This window comes from Ranitomeya variabilis, chromosome 4 (genome assembly GCF_051348905.1).
Source record: "Ranitomeya variabilis isolate aRanVar5 chromosome 4, aRanVar5.hap1, whole genome shotgun sequence".
NCBI classification, from domain to species: Eukaryota; Metazoa; Chordata; class Amphibia; order Anura; family Dendrobatidae; genus Ranitomeya; species Ranitomeya variabilis.
The window spans coordinates 438,140,344-438,162,536 of NC_135235.1; the positions used below are offsets into that span (position 1 = coordinate 438,140,344).

Here is a 22,193-nt window from a genome sequence, read left to right on the forward strand (position 1 = left end):
ATTGACGAATAGTGAGTCTAAAGACACTGTGGGTTATCCTTTCCCCAACAGTGATATCGTCATCAGCAGAGGTCAGTTGGCCTCTTAATGTGGGCTTATATGCCGTTATATAAAAAACATGATATACATACTACAGTGGTGTGTGCGGAATAATGGTAGCAATGTATATGATATTATCTGGTGTTATTTAAGGCCGGTAGCATACAGAATACTACTGATATTGAGTATGCATTGTAGCTGAGAAGTATTTGATATGGAACTAAGAAATATGCTCAATTCTTTCTTTACTGGTGACTCGCATTTTCAATGAGCATCTTCTGAGCACTGCATATGTTGAACTGATGACACGCAGTCTGTGAATTAAGCTCCTGGGAAGCCCGGGTTGGAATGTGACTCTGTGGGGAGGCACCTAAAGCCATGAGGCATATAGTATCTAAGAGCAGCGCAGACATCCTGTAATGTTGCCTTGTTAAAAACAAGATAAGACATTTGTTTCTAAGCATTACGGTAATCTGAGTCATTAAGAATAGCACCTGCTACTCCCGCACGCTGAAACCCACTCCTGTAGCCACTGTTGCTAGACCTCTGAAGCCATTGTTGCTATATCCGAATTTATCCCCTGATGAGCCCCTAAACTGGGAAGGGGTGAAACGCGTAGGGATGGCGAGATGGGACTGAATATGTCACCTACTCAGATAAGTTTTTTTCTTTATGTTTCTTTGTCAAGACAGACCAAGTACAGTACTTGCTTATAGGATAGCAATGAGGGATTGGCCTCAGACATTTTGGGCTTGTAGATGCACTAATCTAATGTTATTGAGAGACAATTCATGTGACACCAATTTGTTTTGTGTTTTTTCCTTTTTTCTGATTTTGTTGAATATTTTGTTAATTTTTTCTTTGCTATAAGATGCGGAACTCGTACGGCATCTAGAGTGCAGACTAATGTGTCACTGACAGCAATAAAAGTGTATCAGATTATCCACTATAGAGAGGGTAATGAGAGATGGTTCTCAGTTGTTTCTGTACTCTGATGTGCATTAGCCCCTAAACCAAATGAGAAATACTATATGCGATATCCTATAAGGGATTGGTCTTAGACATTTTGGGCTTGTAGATGCACTAATCTAACGTTATTGAGAGACACTTTGTGATACCTATTTGTTTTGTGTTTTTCTTTTTTTCTGACTTTGTTTAATATTTTGCTAAGTTTTTCTATGGTATAAGATGCGGAACTCGTATGGCATCTAGAGTGCAGACTAATGTGTTACTGACAGCAATAAAAGTGTATCAGACTATCTATTATAGAGAGGGTAATGAGAGATGGTTCTCAGCTGTTTCTGTACTCTGATGTGCATTAGCCCTTAAACTAAATGAGAAATACTATATGCGATATCCTATAAGGGATTGGCCTCAGATATTTTGGGCTTATAGATGCACTAATCTAACGCAATTGAGAGACACTATATGTGATACCAATTTGTGTTGTGTTTCTTTCTTTCTTTTGATTTTGTTTAATGTTTTGCTGATTTTTTTCTATGTTATAAGATGCGGAACTCGTATGGCATCTAGAGTGCAGACAAATATGCTACTTATAGCAATATAAGCTTATCAGATCATCTAATATAGAGTGAGTAATGAGGGATGGTTCTCAGTCATCTCTGTATTCTGGTGTGCATTAGCCCTTAAACTAAATGAGAAATACTATATGTGATACCCTATAAGGCAGATAATTTTTTCATTTGGGTCTATTTTGTTGGTTTTTTTTTGTCTTTGTTGAATATTTTGCTTTATTTTTTGGACAATCTAGGGTGTATTATCTATATCACCCAACAAAATACTTACATCCATTGAGTGTACTCATATATCTGATAACCTTTTCGGAGGGGTGCTATCTTGCCTAGGGATCCACTCTGTACATTAGTCTTATTGGTCTGTCTATGATTTTCAGGTCATCAATCACTAACTAAGACAGTGACCTACTGTTACATCTATTAGAGGCTTCACTACTCATGACCTCTGAATAGTTAACTAAGCACACTCCAACTGTGCCCCGCTGTACCCCATAACTCTGCACTATCCAAAAAAATTTTTTTTCTTTGTTTCTCGAAAAACTTTTTTGAGGTAACTGTGGGGTACATGCTATTTAGTGTAATTATGCAGCAATGTCTGCAGTGGTTTTAGAATTTTTCTTTCACTTTTTCACTTTTTCACGTTTTTTGGTTAGTGTGACCTATTGGTCAATTTGTGTGTGTATGTCTGTGGGTACCTGGGTGTGGGTAGCAAGTAGGACCCTACTAGGGTGAGAAGGGACAGTCGACGGTGAGCGGGGGCGCCATATCGAATTCTAGGGTGCCAACCTCCGCTGGTAGGTAGGTTTAAGACACTTTAGGGCCACCTACAGGGACTGTGTCAGGCATATTTGCTAATTTCTCCCTATTTTTCTAGCCTACCCAACCCAGTTGGCTGATGTTGATTGCATACAATTGAGTTTTATTTATTGGAATTTTAGATAAGTTAATAGTAATAAAATATCGTTTTAAAGGATAGTACGTTTTTTCTGGTTATTCAATTTAATATATCCTTTCAATATTCTAGCTGGTTTTCTATATTAAGTGATATGGCAGGGTTTCTATCGGGATCCTTAAACACGAGTAGTTGGTTGGATGAAGCTAGGGAAGTGTTCTCAGAGGCAGAGGGAGAGACGGGCGCTACTGGTAGCCCAAGTTTGAAAACTCTCTTTTCAGATCTCCAAATTACCTATAAAGAGAATATAAAATCATGGTGGGAGATCCAATCTTTGGATAACTATATTAAGCAGGGTATTGTACCACGTGGCCTACGAATTAACATCACTCCAGTCCAGAGAGTGAGGTCTGACAGATTGCTGGAAAGGTGGGAAAAGGAATCCATCGCCTCTTCCCTAAGATTTATGCAAATTCTACTAGAGGAAGAGAAAAGTACGTTTGAAGCCTCGTCCAAAAGATTAAAAGAACAAATTGATGAGACCCTGAAACATAAATCAGTGGGTGATTTTGCTAATAAGGAAGAAAATCTTAAAATAGCGGTGGATAAATATAAAACTGCACTTAAAGAAAGAAAACATAAAAAATTTCTTAGAGATCTCACTGAGTTTAAAGAAAAGAGGGCCTATTTGTTCACTGAGACTAACGCCGGGAACGGCAGGCCATCTACTAGGACTGATATTTCCTCTTCAGACGTAGAGACATCTGACTCTGATTACCAACCGAGAGACGCATTTAGATCCTTTAGGCGATTTAAGACAAAAAACAAAAGAGGCAACTCTACAAGATGGCGAGGACCAGCACGTGGGGATACAAATATCCCGTCCTCCTCTGGTGCCTCTTCAGTAGTGCCGTCTTTTTTAGAGAATCGAGACATAAGGTATCATTTAAGGGGACGGACAGTGACGCATTGAGAACAGATAGCACTTCTGATACCATTATGAGACGTCATATGAATGGCGAAGGCAAGAATGACATCATAAATTTATCTAATCACATCTTGACAGAACCCGAGAAAACCATTCTACAGGCGGGGCTTTCCTTTGTTCCCACGACTAACTTTGATCCCTTTCTATGGGTTAAGGACATAAATCTATTCCTGAGGAAATTAAGGTGGAAAAAGTTCTTTGCAAATAGTGATCGTAATAAGTGTCAACAACTGGGCATCCTGCCAGAGGATCTTGGAGATGTATGCCTTTTGGCTGACCTGGCAGAAGAGGGCGGTAGAAACCCGGGAGAAGGTCCGTTTACTGACCTCAAACGGAAAAGTACCAAAATGCCACCCTCTGCTGACCATGGCACTATTGATGTTTTTGAAAAACTAGTTGTGGATGAAATAAAGAGAATTAACCCTAAATATAGATCAGCTAACCCCAATATATCTAGGGAGGAAAAAGATGCATTACAATGCCTCCAATCTGATGCCTCTTTGATCATAAAGCCATCGGACAAAGGGGGAAACACAGTACTGATGAATAGGGTGGATTATGTCAAGATGTGTATGGACATTCTTGCCGATAAAACGACATATGAAGTATTACGCCGTGATCCATCTCCCGAATATAAAAATGGCCTAAATGACATTCTAAACAGAGCATTGGAAGCCCATTTGATCTCAAAAGGTGAATTGAATTTTCTCCTACCTAAAAATCCGGTAATTGCGACATTTTATGCAATTCCAAAAATTCACAAGGGATACCCCCCGCTTAAAGGTAGACCAATAGTGTCGGGGATTAACGCTCTGGGGCAGAACAGTAGCGTCTACCTTGATCAGGTGTTGAGGCCTTTTGTTGTAGCCCTGCCATCATACACAAGAGACACAACTGACTTGTTGACCAAATTGGAAGGGGTCTCTGTGGAAGCAGGGACAATACTCATCTCAATAGATGTAGAGGCCCTTTACTCGAGTATACATCATGAGGCGGGTCTCAAGGCAGTTAAATATTTTTTGAATACTCGAGGTAATCATCTGGCTTTACACAATGATTTTGTGATGACTCTATTGGAGTATGTTTTGTGCCATAACTTTTTCTTGTTCAATGGGAAGTTTTACCACCAGCTCAGGGGCACCGCTATGGGCAGCCCTTGTGCGCCCACTTATGCAAATTTGCTCCTGGGCTGGTGGGAGGACACGGTGGTCTTTGGGGACGGGGATGTCGTCTGGGGACCCCATATACAATTTTGGGGCCGCTACATAGACGACATCCTCGTCCTCTGGACTGGAGATATACCAACCTTCCAACTCTTCATGAAATCTCTAAATGAGAACCAATTAGGTCTCAGGTTCACGTATGAGGTGGGAGGAAGAGAGATTTCATTTCTCGATGTGAAATTGTCCATTGAAAACAATGGTTCAATAAGAACTACCCTTTTCCGTAAGCCAACGGCGGCCAATGGCCTATTAAGGTGGGAAAGCTATCACCCTACCTCATTGAAAAGAGGAATACCGAAAGGGCAGTTCCTGAGATTAAGGAGAAACTGCTCCGAAAATGGGGACTATCATAACAAAGCAAGGGATCTGGAAAAAAGATTCACGGATCGTGGATATCCTAGGGCACTACTTAAGGAAGCAAATAAACATGCTGAAAATAGAGAAAGGACAACATTGCTTCATCCCCGTAATAAAGATAATGAGACCCCTATAACAAGACTGATCGGTACCTTTGATGATCAACAGGAAAGGGTGATGAATATATTAAGGAAATACTGGGGGATTTTAAGAACAGACCCAGATCTTAATAGATGGGTCTCCCCCTATCCGTCTGTTACCTACAGGAGGGGTAGGTCCATTCGAGATATGGTGGTTGATAGCCACTATAACCCACCAAAAACTAAAGAGACATGGCTGGCGAATAGATCTGTAGGGACCTTCAGATGTGGCCACTGTAGCTTCTGCAAACATATTGCACCTTCCACTACGTTTCAGAGCTCAGTGACTAAAAGGATATATAAAAACAGACAATTTGGTAATTGCAAAACGGAGGGTGTTGTCTATGTCTGTACGTGCTCTTGTCCCATGGATTACGTAGGGAAAACTAAGCGTCAGCTGCGGGTCAGAATGGGCGAGCATTTGGGAGACATAAGACATGGGCGAGATTCTCCTCTAGCCAGACATGTAAACTCTGTACATAATGGGGATATTGACTGCATCTCGTTTAAAATCATTGAGGTGATATATCCATCTATCAGACAAGGAGACTGGGACAATAAGATCCTCCAGAGAGAATGTAGATGGATCTTTTGGCTGGAGAGTATGAGCCCTGGTGGGCTCAATGAACAACTGACATATACCTGCTTCATTTAGGATTGCTCGTGTAAAGGATTTAAAGTCTGGTAGATAACCCTTTTGGTCCATCTTATTGACGAATAGTGAGTCTAAAGACACTGTGGGTTATCCTTTCCCCAACAGTGATATCGTCATCAGCAGAGGTCAGTTGGCCTCTTAATGTGGGCTTATATGCCGTTATATAAAAAACATGATATACATACTACAGTGGTGTGTGCGGAATAATGGTAGCAATGTATATGATATTATCTGGTGTTATTTAAGGCCGGTAGCATACAGAATACTACTGATATTGAGTATGCATTGTAGCTGAGAAGTATTTGATATGGAACTAAGAAATATGCTCAATTCTTTCTTTACTGGTGACTCGCATTTTCAATGAGCATCTTCTGAGCACTGCATATGTTGAACTGATGACACGCAGTCTGTGAATTAAGCTCCTGGGAAGCCCGGGTTGGAATGTGACTCTGTGGGGAGGCACCTAAAGCCATGAGGCATATAGTATCTAAGAGCAGCGCAGACATCCTGTAATGTTGCCTTGTTAAAAACAAGATAAGACATTTGTTTCTAAGCATTACGGTAATCTGAGTCATTAAGAATAGCACCTGCTACTCCCGCACGCTGAAACCCACTCCTGTAGCCACTGTTGCTAGACCTCTGAAGCCATTGTTGCTATATCCGAATTTATCCCCTGATGAGCCCCTAAACTGGGAAGGGGTGAAACGCGTAGGGATGGCGAGATGGGACTGAATATGTCACCTACTCAGATAAGTTTTTTTCTTTATGTTTCTTTGTCAAGACAGACCAAGTACAGTACTTGCTTATAGGATAGCAATGAGGGATTGGCCTCAGACATTTTGGGCTTGTAGATGCACTAATCTAATGTTATTGAGAGACAATTCATGTGACACCAATTTGTTTTGTGTTTTTTCCTTTTTTCTGATTTTGTTGAATATTTTGTTAATTTTTTCTTTGCTATAAGATGCGGAACTCGTACGGCATCTAGAGTGCAGACTAATGTGTCACTGACAGCAATAAAAGTGTATCAGATTATCCACTATAGAGAGGGTAATGAGAGATGGTTCTCAGTTGTTTCTGTACTCTGATGTGCATTAGCCCCTAAACCAAATGAGAAATACTATATGCGATATCCTATAAGGGATTGGTCTTAGACATTTTGGGCTTGTAGATGCACTAATCTAACGTTATTGAGAGACACTTTGTGATACCTATTTGTTTTGTGTTTTTCTTTTTTTCTGACTTTGTTTAATATTTTGCTAAGTTTTTCTATGGTATAAGATGCGGAACTCGTATGGCATCTAGAGTGCAGACTAATGTGTTACTGACAGCAATAAAAGTGTATCAGACTATCTATTATAGAGAGGGTAATGAGAGATGGTTCTCAGCTGTTTCTGTACTCTGATGTGCATTAGCCCTTAAACTAAATGAGAAATACTATATGCGATATCCTATAAGGGATTGGCCTCAGATATTTTGGGCTTATAGATGCACTAATCTAACGCAATTGAGAGACACTATATGTGATACCAATTTGTGTTGTGTTTCTTTCTTTCTTTTGATTTTGTTTAATGTTTTGCTGATTTTTTTCTATGTTATAAGATGCGGAACTCGTATGGCATCTAGAGTGCAGACAAATATGCTACTTATAGCAATATAAGCTTATCAGATCATCTAATATAGAGTGAGTAATGAGGGATGGTTCTCAGTCATCTCTGTATTCTGGTGTGCATTAGCCCTTAAACTAAATGAGAAATACTATATGTGATACCCTATAAGGCAGATAATTTTTTCATTTGGGTCTATTTTGTTGGTTTTTTTTTGTCTTTGTTGAATATTTTGCTTTATTTTTTGGACAATCTAGGGTGTATTATCTATATCACCCAACAAAATACTTACATCCATTGAGTGTACTCATATATCTGATAACCTTTTCGGAGGGGTGCTATCTTGCCTAGGGATCCACTCTGTACATTAGTCTTATTGGTCTGTCTATGATTTTCAGGTCATCAATCACTAACTAAGACAGTGACCTACTGTTACATCTATTAGAGGCTTCACTACTCATGACCTCTGAATAGTTAACTAAGCACACTCCAACTGTGCCCCGCTGTACCCCATAACTCTGCACTATCCAAAAAAATTTTTTTTCTTTGTTTCTCGAAAAACTTTTTTGAGGTAACTGTGGGGTACATGCTATTTAGTGTAATTATGCAGCAATGTCTGCAGTGGTTTTAGAATTTTTCTTTCACTTTTTCACTTTTTCACGTTTTTTGGTTAGTGTGACCTATTGGTCAATTTGTGTGTGTATGTCTGTGGGTACCTGGGTGTGGGTAGCAAGTAGGACCCTACTAGGGTGAGAAGGGACAGTCGACGGTGAGCGGGGGCGCCATATCGAATTCTAGGGTGCCAACCTCCGCTGGTAGGTAGGTTTAAGACACTTTAGGGCCACCTACAGGGACTGTGTCAGGCATATTTGCTAATTTCTCCCTATTTTTCTAGCCTACCCAACCCAGTTGGCTGATGTTGATTGCATACAATTGAGTTTTATTTATTGGAATTTTAGATAAGTTAATAGTAATAAAATATCGTTTTAAAGGATAGTACGTTTTTTCTGGTTATTCATCTTGAAATTGTACCCAAGGATGACCCAGACTTGTGCATGTCCACAATTCCTTATATCTTTGCTGATTTCTTGAGACTTTCCCATGATGCTACACAAATAAGCTGTGTGTTTCAGATCTGCATTAAAATACATCCACAGGTGTTTCTATAATTAACTCAGATGTTGCCAAAAAAACGAAGCTTTCAAACATATGATATCATCTTATGGGCAGTCCAGAATTGTTTAAAGGCATAGTATTCTTAATGTATGTAAACTTTTGACTTTGTAGTAAGTAATAAAAATGCCTTAAACATTCTCTCCCTCATTATTCTGGCATTTGGCAAATATTATTAATTATGGTAATCCTAATTCACCTAAAATGGGAAATGTTTATTCTGTTTTGATGTCAGATATTGAGAAAAACATGCATGTGTCTTTTCATATACACTATGTTCCAAATTATTATGCAAATGACATTTTTCTCGGATTTTCCTAAATGGTCGGTGCAAATGACAGTCAGTCTAATAAAAGTCATCATCCGTTAGATTATACATCAAATTTTATTGAAGAAACCTCCCAATGATAACAGTATAATCTCCAAAATGAATAAAAACTCAAAATGCACTGTTCCAAATTATTAGGCACAGTAGTATTTCCAAACATTTGATATGTTTTAAAGATCTGAAAATGCTCATTTGTGGAATTTGCAGCATTAGTAGGTCACATTCACTGAACAAAAAAGCTATTTAACTCCAAAACATCCTAACAGGCCAAGTTACATGTTAACATAGGAATCCTTCTTTGATATCACCTTCACAATTCTTGCATCCATTGAACTTGTGAGTTTTTCGAGAGTTTCTGCTTGTATTTCTTTACATGAAGTCAGAATAGCCTCCCAGAGCTGCTGTTTTGATGTGAACTGCCTCCCACCCTCATAGATCTTTTGTTTGATGATACTCCAAAGGTTCTCTATAGGGTTGTAGTCAGGGGAAGATGGTGGCCACACTATGAGTTTATCTCCTTTTATGCCCGTAGCAGCCAATTACTCAGAGGTATTCATTGTCATGCATGAAGATGATTTTGTTCCTGAAGGCACGTTTCTGCTTTTTAGACCATGGAGGAAAGTTGTCAGTCAGAAACTCTATTTACTTTGCTGAGGTCATTTTCACACCTTCAGGAACCTTAAGGGGCCCTACCAGCTGGTTCCCCATGATTCCAGCCCAAAACATGACTCCTCCACCTCCTTGCTGACGTCGCAGCCTTGTTGGGACATGGTGACCATCCACCAACCATCCACTACTCCATCCATCTGGACCGTCCAGAGTTGCTCGACACTCATCAGTAAACAAGACTGTTTGGAAATTAGTCTTCATGTATGTCTGGGCCCACTGCAACCGTTTCTGCTTGTGAACACTATTTAGGAGTGGCCGAATAGTAGGTTTATGCACCACAGCAAGCCTTTGAAGGATCCTACACCTTGAGGTTCGAGGGACTCCAGACGCACCAGCAGCTTCAAATAACTGTTTGCTGCTTTGTAATGATATTTTGGCAGCTGCTCTCTTAATCCAATGAATTTGTCTGCCAGAAAACTTCCTCATTATGCCTTTATTTGCATGAACTCTGTCTGTGCTCTGTTTCAGTCACAAATCTCATCAGAGTATGATGATCACTCTTAAGTTTTCATGAAATATCTAATTTTTTCATACCTTGTCCAAGGCATTGCACTATTTAACGCTTTTCAGCAGCAGAGAGATCCTTTTTATTTCCCATATTGCTTGAAACCTGTGACCTGCATAATAATGTGGAACATCATTTTTGAGTAGTTTTCCTTTAATTAGAATCACCTGGAAAACTAATTATCACATGTGTTTAAGATTGATTTCAGTGATTCACTGAGCCCTGAGACACAAAACCATCCACGAGTTTATTTGAAAAACAAAACAATTAAATCTTTAAGACACTTAAATCCAATTTGCATAATAATTTGGAACACAGTGTAGTGTATGTAAACTTCTGGTTTCAACTATAGTTCTTAAAGGGAATCCATCACAACGTTTTTGCTACCCCATCTGAGAGCAACATGACGTAGGGAGAGTGACCCGGATTCCAGTGATGTCACTTCCTGTTGTAGTTTTTTTTAAAATAATTTTGTATGTGCTGCAGATCTAGCATTTACTGAATGCTGAACTCTGTATAACCCCACCCACACCAAAGACTGACAGCTTTCTGCCTATGCACAGTGTACACAGAAAGCTGCCAATCAATGGTGAGGGCGGGGTTATACAGAGCTCATGAGCATGGAGGACTACATAGCAGCAGGATTACTAGTCATCTAGTGACAATCTGCTGCTGATAATGCAGTGATTTTATCAAACCTACAGCAAGCAGTTCAGTTAAGTCACACATCATTGGAATCATGGTCTCTGTCTTTATTTTATGCTGCTCTCAGATTAGGTGACAAAAACCTGGTGAACATTGCCTTTAAGCAGATCCAGTATCTCCTAAATCCTGCTTTTTGTTGTATAGGATATAGATGGTTTGGAAGTGATTGGGCGAGGACGTCCATTTACATCTGTATCTGCTGAACGTGTCCCACTAAGTGATGAGCTTCAAGAAACGCCGACGGAAGATAAAGAAAACCAGTGAGTGTACGGGAGGAGCTGGAATGATGAGCAGCCGATGACTGGTGATTTATATGACCTGTATTACAAGGATCTGCCATACTTGTCTGTTACAGGGATCCACTCAGCAATTTCCCAGATGTCGTTCCAGATTTTGTCTTGGGACCCTCACTCCTTTTCTGTGGTCAGCCGGCAGTTTGGGTAGAAAATTCTATGTCTTACAGGGTAATGTCAAGTATTACAGTAAGACCTTGATTACGGTAACTCACAACATGGACAAGAACATGACAGATGAAATGTAATGTTATGGCTGTCGTAAATTACACGTTTGTGGTGTGAATTATGATGAATTATAAAGTTTAATAATGTATATGGTTTGGATTGTGAAATTTGGTGCCAGATTTGTGCTAAGAATGCATTTATTTACAGTACATGTAGGGCTTACAGCGTGCTTTTTGCATATGTCTTGCATTTGCATTTCAGGGTTCTTGCTGAAATGTCAACGAATGAGGCTGGTTTTGCAGTAGTCACATGGATTTCTCCAAACCTCACTCAGAAAATATTGATAAGAGGAAATCGATATAGGAGTGCAGTTGTACTGTGTGTTAGGAAATTACTGTATTCTTCTCCCTTCCTCCTATTGTAGGAAAAAGTTGGCATCTCGACACGTATTACTTTTGAAGCCCTTGCAGGAGAAAAAGCTTCCTCAGTCCTAGAGGTTGTTAACAATGGAAGTGCAGCGGTATGGTATGAGTGGAGACGCCTGCCGCGCACCACCAGTCTAGGAGATCGGCACAAGGAGCCCCGAGTACAACATTTCTATTTTAACACTAATGCTGGTAAGAAGACTTTTGATAGGAGTATTTTACAGAAATACAGGAGGTTCAGCTCATCAGAGCTTTATAGTCTAATGGTTGGTGCTCTTATGCTTAGCTTAGACCTTTTATAAGAAGCGTACCTTACATAAAGATGGTCAAACATAATCCTGGCTGCACTACATTTGCCCATTATACTCCATGGCTCTTTGCGAACGGAACCTTTCCGACTTGTTCGGCAGGTACCGAGATCGTAATGTGAATATCACCTTCTATAAGTAAACATTTAAGCCCTGCTTCATCAAGACCAATATGATCAATGACAGTCTCGTTGATGGGGCATGGTAAAGTTAGATGTTCCTAATTCATTTCACCACTCCATTGCAAAGATATTAGAAAGCAAAATATTCAGCACCTAATGAGTTAACTGTTTTTTAAAGTCCGAGTGGGTGACATCAGATAGTTTTAACTTTGGATGTATGTCATCTCCCTATATGATGATGACCAATCAAAAGCAGGCAGAAACAGCAGAAAAAATACATGCCCCACCATAGCTTAGGTTTCTCAGTATGTAATCTCCTGGTCTAACCTCCTGCATGAGTCAGTATGGGGGAAGGGTCAGTGTAGCTGAGTTTAACTGTGTCACATTACAAACCATTCAATCAGCTCTTCTAGCACTGTAAGCTCTGCTGTACTGCTTTTCCCCACACTATCTGTCCTGAGTTGACAGACTATAGTGTCAGTATATCACACTTGTGTCTGCTGTGCTCAACGTGTAATCATTCTGCAGTGAGGGAAGAGCAAGGTATCCTTATATCGAACACAAGAGTAGTCCAGAATAGGCAGGCTAGACATCTGAGAGATTAAGCCCTGATCTTTCGGCAAAAAGATTACTTGCTTGAGCACAGCAGACAGAAGTCTGATTACTGAAACACTCAGTAATTAGAAGAGCTGATAGAAGGGTTTGTAATGTGACCCAGCTGAACTCATCTGTGCTGCACCTCCTCACATTGACTCAAGCAGGAGGTTAGACCAGGAGTTCAGAGCTGTAAATTTACATCTCACCCACTGAGAAACCTGCTCTAAGCTATTGATGGGTGTGACAGGGGGGTAGTCTTCTTTCTTTTAACTCTGTCTACTTATGATTGGTAAGCATCATACAGGGTGATAAAGTACACGCCCCAGTAAAGACTGCCTGATAGCACACAGTTGGACTTAAAAAATATATAACTAATTAGATGCCAAATACTTTGCTAATATCTCTGCAACTGAAAGGCGAAATGAAAAAGTTGTATTCTGTTCTGCAGCTGATATTATATTGTTTGTCCAGTTAAACATGAATTTGAGAGGGGCACGCCTTTTATGGAAGTTGGCATGTCTGAAATGGGGCATGCACCTCTGTGTGCCTCGGCACAAATGTTATTCCAGTCTGGGAAATAAGGAATGCCACAGCTCATTTAGTACACGATGAGCTGTGGCATCACGCCCAGGTTTTTCTCAGCCCCGTCCATATTGACTGTGCAGGCCAAAATTGGGAAAAATGTTTGTGTACTTCTGTGTTGTGCCTTTTCATAGCAATTTATGGCAGAATTCTGGTGTAATTGTTCTGGTTAAGCGGGGCCTTAGTATCTTTACTTGTAAATACCTGAGCCCCAATTCATCAGCATCAGCATTTTTCAAGCATGTCTTGATGACATGGCGAAGTGGAGTGCGAGGTGCCTGATTCATTGTCAGGGCATAGGCCTCTGTGTGCGACGGGCACGTACGCCTCTGTGTGCGACGGGCATGTACGCCTCTGTGTGCAATGGGGCGTAGGCCTCTGTGTGCGATGGGCACGTACGCCTCTGTGTGCAATGGGGCGTAGGCCTCTGTGTGTGACGGGCAAGTACGCCTCTGTGTGCAATGGGGCGTAGGCCTCTGTGTGTGACGGGCAAGTACGCCTCTGTGTGCAATGGGGCGTAGGCCTCTGTGTGTGACGGGCACGTACGCCTCTGTGTGCAACAGGCACGTACGCCTCTGTGTGCGACGGGCATGTACGCCTCTGTGTGCGACGGGCATGTACGCCTCTGTGTGCAATGGGGCATAGGCCTCTGTGTGCGACGGGTAAGTACGCCTCTGTGTGCAATGGGGCGTAGGCCTCTGTGTGCGATGGGCACGTACGCCTCTGTGTGCGACGGGCACGTACGCCTCTGTGTGCGACGGGCATGTACGCCTCTGTGTGCAATGGAGCGTAGGCCTCTGTGTGCGATGGGCACGTACGCCTCTGTGTGCAACAGGCACGTACGCCTCTGTGTGCGACGGGCATGTACGCCTCTGTGTGCGACGGGCATGTACGCCTCTGTGTGCAATGGGGCATAGGCCTCTGTGTGCGACGGGTAAGTACGCCTCTGTGTGCAATGGGGCGTAGGCCTCTGTGTGTGACGGGCATGTCCGCCTCTGTGTGTGATGGGCGCATACACCCCTGTGTGCGATGGGCACGTATGCCTCTGTGTGTGATGGTGCTTACGCCCCTGTGTGTGACGGGGAGTACGCCTGTATGTGTTATGGGGCGTATGCCTCTGTGTGCACCCCATCATAAATATTATTTGGAACGCTACAAAGTTGACAAGCAGGTGTCGCCATGCTGTGTCACGACCCCATACTGCCCACTTACTTAGCTAAAGTTTTGTTGCTTTTGAAGGTGTTTTACATTAGTTTGGCGTAAACACTTCGATGTATCGTCCACTTTATCTTTATCTGTTGGTCTTTGTCATTTTACTGATTTATGGCCTTTTTAGGTGTAATCCTGCCAGGAGAAACCCAGACATTCCCCTTCTACTTCAAGTCACCGACAGCAGGAATATTTAGCGAGAGCTGGGAGTTCTGCACTCACCCCGTGTTACTGGCCGGTGCGCTCATCCAGGTGTCCCTCTGGGGAATCTCCTTATACGAAGACAAGACGGCTCCACTAAGGGAAGCGCTGGAGGTGAGTAGGAATCTGTAGGGTTACATACCGGAAATGTGAAATTCCTGTAGGGTTCAGAGATTTGTACAGTGATCCCATGACTTATTATGCATTGCTTATATAACGCTAACATATTCCGCAGCGCTTTACTGACATTGTCATCGCTGTCCCCGATGGGGCTCACAATCTAGATTCCCTATCAGTATGTCTATGGAATGTGGGAGGAAACCGGAGAACCCGGAGGAAACCCAGGCAAACACGGAGAGAACATACAAACTACTTGCAGATGTTGTCCTTGGTGGGATTGGAACCCAGGACTCTGGCACTGCAAGGCTGACCACTGAGCCACCGTGCTGCCCTACATCATCTAATTTGTCTGGTTTTGGGGTGGTCTCTGATTCAATGACAGCAAGCAGAGGTCTTGAAAACTACAAGAATTTTGAGAAGTTGTCTATCTTTATATACCACTATATGACCGTGTGCACCACCTTCTGCCGGAGTGAGTTATCAGTGGTCGTCCCTGAAGTTTAATATTTCGTTATTAGCATAGCTTGGGATTGTCCTTAGTCTGAGACTCTCCTCTTATATTCCTGGAGCCTTTTGTGCTATTGCATTGCATTGGCCTGGCTTTTATCACAGCATCCATGCTAATTAACATCGCTCATTATCATTATCTGACAGAGGGAGCTGGAGTCACGAGAAGCCTTTTATATCGCTCAGAAGATGGTTCAAGAAATTGTGGACGGAGTTCGGAGCCCAGAGCGCTCCCAATCACCAGTTACACGACTAACCGAAGAAGAGATGTTCTGTATCCTAAACCCCAAGGTGGCTAAACTGTCATGTTTTTTAGGTCTCATAATTACTATATTTACTGGTACATCCACCTTTTCTATATTCTTTCCCCGCTCACATTGTTTGCCACGTGAGTGCAGCAGCATCCATTGTCAGCCACTAGAGGGCACTCTTAGCTTTCATTTTCTCAGCAGCACCTATGCACCCAGTATCAGTGTCATCACTACAGTAAGATAACATACACACATGGAGTGTGGTCTCTGGGAAGTTTTATATCCTGTATTAATGATTTATTCTGCGTTTCCTCTCTCGCAGACATACCATTTTGCTTTACTGAAATATAACTGTTTCTGTGAGCCTCCCTAGGACTGTAACTTCGGAGTAAAGCCGATTTTGGCTTCCAATCTACATGACTTTTGACCATGTTCACAGTGGATTTGCATTGTAATTCCTCTAAAGCTTCAGCACAATGTAAGCGAATGGGGTTTAGAAAAGCACACTGTCACAGAAGAGTCAGTGCAGGTTCGAGGGCGTGCTGCAGATTTTAATTGTGTCATGGTTTAATTTGGGATTTTGCTGCAGATTCTTGGGAGAGTTTGAGCAAAATCCAATGTTAATTCATGCAGATTTAATGCAGATTCGTGCTGTGTTCTGTATTAGACAAAACACCTCTCTATTCCACATCCTTTAGTTGGTTTGCTATAGATTGCTTTTTGTTTCACACTTATAGACATTAGCATTACTTTTCATCTTAAGCCAGCAATACGGAAAACACCTCCCATACAAACTAACATAGGGACCTATAAGCATACAAGCCTAAAGGGGTTGTCCAGGATTTTTAGAAAGTTGTCAAACAGCCACGAGACTCAAACATATTATTCGAGCACGCCGAAGACAATCGGTTAGCACCAGAGCATGCTCAGATAACACCTTATCCCAGCACATTCGCTCATCACTATGTAGCACCAACGGGACCATCATAGCTGTGTAGTGGATTCTGTTTCAATGAGTATTGTTGATGGGTTTTTTTTAAATCCACCATACTCTTCCAAAGACATGGTCCCTGTAATTTCATATTTATTGTTTTTACGGGGGTGTGGGGCTCACAGGGTAATTAGGCAAAGCAGCTTAACCCCTTCATGACCTTGCGATTTTGCGCTTTTGTTTTTTCCTCCCATTCTTCCATGATCCATAACTTTTTCATCTTTAGTTTATTTTTATCTAAATGGTGAAAAAAAATTCCAAAAATGGTAAGAAAATGTTTTTTTGCTTGTGTCGCCATTTTCCACATCTGAAGCTTTTTAAGTATCTGGGGCTGGGTGATGGCTTATTTTTTCTGCCCTGAGCTGATGTTTTTACTGTTACCATTTTGGGGTAGATATGATGTTTTGATCGTCTCTTATTGCATTTTATTGCAATGTTGAAGCTGCCCAAAAAAACATTATTTTGGTGTTTTGTTTTTTTTTCTCAATATGTTGTTTAACGATCAAATTAATTGTTTCATATTTTCATAGAGCGGACATTTCTGAACACAACAATACTAAACGTGTATTTTTCAATTTTTTATTTTTATTTTCAAGTGGACAAAAGGGAGGTGATGTGATGTGTTTTTTCCAGTTTTTTATTTTTTCTCACAATTATTAGTGACTTCAATTGTCCCCTTAGGAGACTTGAAGCTGCAGTCGTCCAAGTGCCTCTGCTATACATATCGGGGCTCCAGCACTGCTATGTATAGCAAAAATCACAATCTCCTATGAATGCTGGCCATGAGCCGGCGTTCACAGGAGATTTACAATGACGGGCACGGACTGCAGACCTCCAGCTGTCCTGACAACCCATCGGTGCCCTGTGATCACGTGACAGGGCGCCGATGGGCGGAATTTGTGACACGCTTGCCAGTTTGGGCTTTATGCATAGAAATTAGTGCAATAATCCACATGGAGGTATTACCCAAATTAATTACAGATTTAATCTTTGTATTGTACATTGGGAAGTGTCACAATGCAGATGACTCACACTAAGGGCACAGTCTGACGGCTGTATGAATCGTGCCGAGATCGGAACGTATTGCATGAACTGGCCGGTGGCTCTCCCGATCCCAGAGTGACAACTGCAAAGAAGTACATGAAGCTGTCACGCTTGAATCGGGAGAGCCACCGGCCAGTCCATTGCGTTCCGATCTTGGTATGACTGCACCCTAATGCCAAATTCCGGCACACATCCCAGGTGCCACATTCATTAATGGTCTTGAACATTTTTTCTCCTCCCTCAACCCTTCAGAAATGTGTCTAGAAAAAAAGAGGTATTTGTAAAAAGCACCAAAGTTATTAAAAGTATGCTCAAGCTTAAAATGTGTTCTAAATGTAAGCCATCTAATAGGTAGTGTAAAATTAGACTAAACACCAGGATTATAATCCAGCATAAAGCACTGTGGTGAATTTGGTGCATTTCAGGACTCTTGTATAAAGCTGCATTTAGATCCAATCGGCTATATGTAAGCTGATCAGCGGTTATTTGATAGCCTGTGTAGACAGCCAACCGCGCTTCCATTAGCACAGAACGATCATTGATTTAGAAGAACCAATAATCAAGATTTCGATAGGCTGACAAGCTTTGCCAGGGGCGCTCAGTCACGATTATTGGCCAGTATAAATGGGCCCTATGTTTATGCAGTCTAATTATTACACAAGAATAGTACATCTGCCCTGTTTTATTTGCTGCAGCTCTGCTAGTGCTCTCAGTCCAGATGTCTAACTCTCAAAATTCATGAGCACTGACTAGCTCCACCCATTTGTTAATTGACAGCTTTGTGTCTATATTGTGCAAAGACAAAGATGTTGATCAGCAATTAGGGTGGGGATAATATGAGTTCTAATTAACCCCATTTCCCTAGACCTGAAAGACGAATTTCTGTCTACTTTTTGCATTATAGTCAGAAAGCTTTCAATAAAAAGAGTGGAGGAGATGGGAAAGGGGACAGCTCATAAACTTGAAAATTGAGGCTTCTTATGGCCACAACTTCTGAACATGAATGCCAAAGAAACAATGGAGTAACCATAAACCACAAAGAGTGAGGTAAAAGATGAAATTTTATTGAAAAATTACATAAAATATTGAATACCATACAATAAGTTTATGAGACAAAGGAGGAACAAGTAGGGAGGATGAACCATAAGATGATATCATATATGGGAAAAAACACCATGTAATGTTACATTATATAGGTGCTAAGTGCTGCATAGGACTCAACAAATCCTGTAATAGACCTGATAGAGAAACTCCAAATGCATAAAAGGACGTGGAAGAAGTGAGAGGAGATGCTGTTAACAAATGTAGCTACTGTCCAGTTAGGCTAGGCATAAGTGTGGTGCCATGACGCCCACATGTGTCCCAAAGTGACCACTAGTCATGTATCATAGGTAAACTCTGCCACTTACCCATATTGTAGTGAAGATGGAAGTCCACACACTGCCCCGATGCGCGTTTCGCTACCGCTTTTTCAAGGGGAGGTGCTAATCTAATCTATTACCGGATTTGTTGAGTCCTATGCAACACTTAGCACCTGTATAACTTAATATTACATCGTGTTTTTTCTCATATATGATATCATCTTATGGTTTATCCCCCCTATTTGTTCCTCCTTTGTTTCATAATCTTATTGTCTGATTTTCAATATTTTATGCAATGTTTCAATAAAATTTGTGTGGTTTATAGTTTCTCCATTTTTTTTTTTTGCACTAATGTTTAGGAGTACTCCACTTTCGTACTTTCTTTATAATGGGGGAATGGCACTATTTTGAATAAATTCCAGACCTCATAGATTCATAATGTGCATTTTGAATATATTATTAATAACTTATGAATATGGAGGACTTCATAGCAGGTGCTTGTCACTGAGAGGACAGGCAGAGCCGCAGAAGATAAAACAGAATCTTATCAAGACTACAGCAATAAGCTGAGTGCGTGAATACATTTCTGGACTCCAAATCTCTGTCCTTTTGGATTGGGTAGCACAAACCTGGCTATAAATTCCGCTAAATGGTATACTTTGTAAAGAAGACTCCAATGTATAAGATTTTAGTCTGGAAATAAATGTTTTGTTTTATACTGGCGTATTTTTCATCCACTTCCCCCTTTCCCTTATAATAGACATTTTGCTTTATTTGTTGCTGCAGTTACGCTACAAGCATGAAACCGTCCAGGAATTGCATCAGTTATGGAAGGAATACATCTCCCCTGATGTCCAGAGCTCATCTGATGAGCTTCTGGATCACTCTGTGCAAGCCTCGGATATTGTAGAAAGTGATGAGGTGAAAGAAGAAGAGGAGTTAGAGCATGCGTGGAACTTATCAGTGGTGGAGCTGAAACAAGTAAGTGTGATCGAGGTCATAAGCAGAGACCAGGTGATGGGTGACAATGGCTTCAATTTTCCAACTTGTGGCTTTTGTTAAAACTGCAACTACAATAAGGATCTATTGTGTTCCATGCACTGTACATAGCATTCATGTTTCCACCCCATACACAGACTCTTCCCTTTGTCATGCATGCTATAGCCAATTGCTATGTAACGAGAGTGAATTTCCCTTTACTTGAAGGTGCGGTGTGTCGCTTCCCGTTGGTAGTGATTCATTCACTCAGTATAAAGATACATACAGTATATTTTTAACTACAAGAATAAGGGTGATTTTGTACTGTTCTTCCCCAACTCCAGTGGTCTCGTCAGGGCTTATGTCCGAATTTCCCGCAAAATTGGTTTTCTGTGTATGCGCCGACGGGGCCATTGACTATAATGGTGCCAACAGAGTCCACGTTTGCTGTGATGTGCATCATTTTTATACATGTAGGACTTCTGGAGTCGGACACTCAGACGCAATCATCTGGGCACGACTTCGGGAGTCAGACGCAATCTACTTGGCACGACTTCTGGAGTCGGACGCTCAGATGCAATCTACTGGGTATGACTTCTGGAGTTGGACACTCAGACACAATCTACTGGGCACAACTTCTGGAGTCGGACACTCAGACGCAATCTATTGGGCACGACTTCTGGAGTCGGACACTCAGACACAATCTACTGGGTATGACTTCTGGAGTCGGACACTCAGACGCAATCTACTGGGCACGAATTCTGGAATTGGACACTCAGAAGCAATCTACTGGGCACGAATTCTGGAATTGGACACTCAGACGCAATCTACTGGGCACGAATTCTGGAATTGGACACTCAGAAGCAATCTACTGGGTAGGTTGATTTGGTCTCCACTATTATAGTCAATGTCCCCTTCGGCGCATACACCCGAATCACACTTGCTGGGGGTTCGGATGTAAGCCCCGACGGCACCACTGAGTGTTGAGAAGAACGCAATGTGAAAGGGGCCTAAGGGCAGTGACAGTCTGTCTGTGGAAAGGTCCTGGATAATCTTGCATACCAATACTTCAGAATTCTGCTTCATTATATTATTTCCTTCGGGGGCTGATAGAAACAGAAGAGGGCCCCTGTGCAACATCAGCATGTGAGCTTTATGCAGTTCAGCAGATCATCATAATGCACCTCTTTATGTGCTGCTTCGAAGATGTTAAGTGGGGCCCCCTCCATCAGGGCTCCGGTGTCACCAATGGTATTTCCGCCCCTGATTTCCTCCTTTACATCAGAACCCAGAGACAACCAGCTATTTCCTCATTACACCCATTATGGCAAGGCTGTGCAGTTACAGATGTAGCAAAGGTTACATTGACTAAGATAACACAGCATTTGGATCTCATGGCACAAAAAGTGTCATACGTCAACTAATTTGAATTTGGTCAGTGGTTAGTGCAATGTTAAGTTATTTTATCCTTTTGCAATAAGTTATCAAGAAAGTGCATTGTCTGGCATGATAACTTTTGCTACATCTGTACAGTTAGATTACTAATATGTTTGTTTTTTTCTTTTTGATTGGGGAAACAAATCAAATTGTGAAAATCAATATAATAGAACCCAAACATTAAAGGTCGGCATCGGTACTGAACACCTACTGTTCGGGCATGGACACCGAACATGTACTTCACCAGGAGGTCCGCGTTTCTGTTCGAGCTCCTCCCCCCAAACACTGGGTGTTTGCACATGCACATGACAGCGCGACAAACACTGCTTCTGATCGGTGGTAAAATTATTACCGCTGATGAGACAACCTTAGTTCCCATGCTGTCAATTGACAGTGTGAGCCCGCAGATGTGATCGGAGGTATAAAGTTTACCTGCGGGTCACTGGTGTCGGCTGATGGGTCTAATACTCCCATCAGCCTATGCCTGCTGCTCTAATAACAATGAGAGCAGGTGGTGGCTGATGGGAGTATTCATCAGCCTGAGCTCAAAATAAATAATGGAAAAAAAAAGGAGTGGGTTCCCTTGCATTTTTGATAACCAGCCAAGCTAAACTCACAGCTGGAGGTTGCAACCCTCAGCTGTCAGCATTAGCAAATCTGGTTATCAAGAATAGAGGGGTTCCCAAGCTGTTTTTTTAATTATTTTAATCAATTATTTACAAAAACGGCGTGGGGTCCCCCCATTTTTGACAACCAGCCTTGCTAAAGCAGACAGCTGAGGTC

The 22,193-nt window shown here is 41.6% G+C and overlaps 1 protein-coding gene across 2 annotated transcripts in view; it reads left to right on the forward strand.

The window, feature by feature from the left end:
* Positions 1-22,193, forward strand: part of MYCBPAP (MYCBP associated protein) — a 118,040-nt gene that overhangs the window by 44,958 nt on the left and 50,889 nt on the right. For both annotated transcript variants that reach the window (XM_077251454.1, XM_077251453.1), the window contains exons 9-14: positions 10,961-11,076; positions 11,172-11,280; positions 11,702-11,894; positions 14,648-14,835; positions 15,496-15,639; positions 19,782-19,976. In XM_077251454.1, coding sequence (XP_077107569.1) covers positions 10,961-11,076; positions 11,172-11,280; positions 11,702-11,894; positions 14,648-14,835; positions 15,496-15,639; positions 19,782-19,976 — 945 coding nt within the window. The remainder of the gene's footprint in view (positions 1-10,960; positions 11,077-11,171; positions 11,281-11,701; positions 11,895-14,647; positions 14,836-15,495; positions 15,640-19,781; positions 19,977-22,193) is intronic.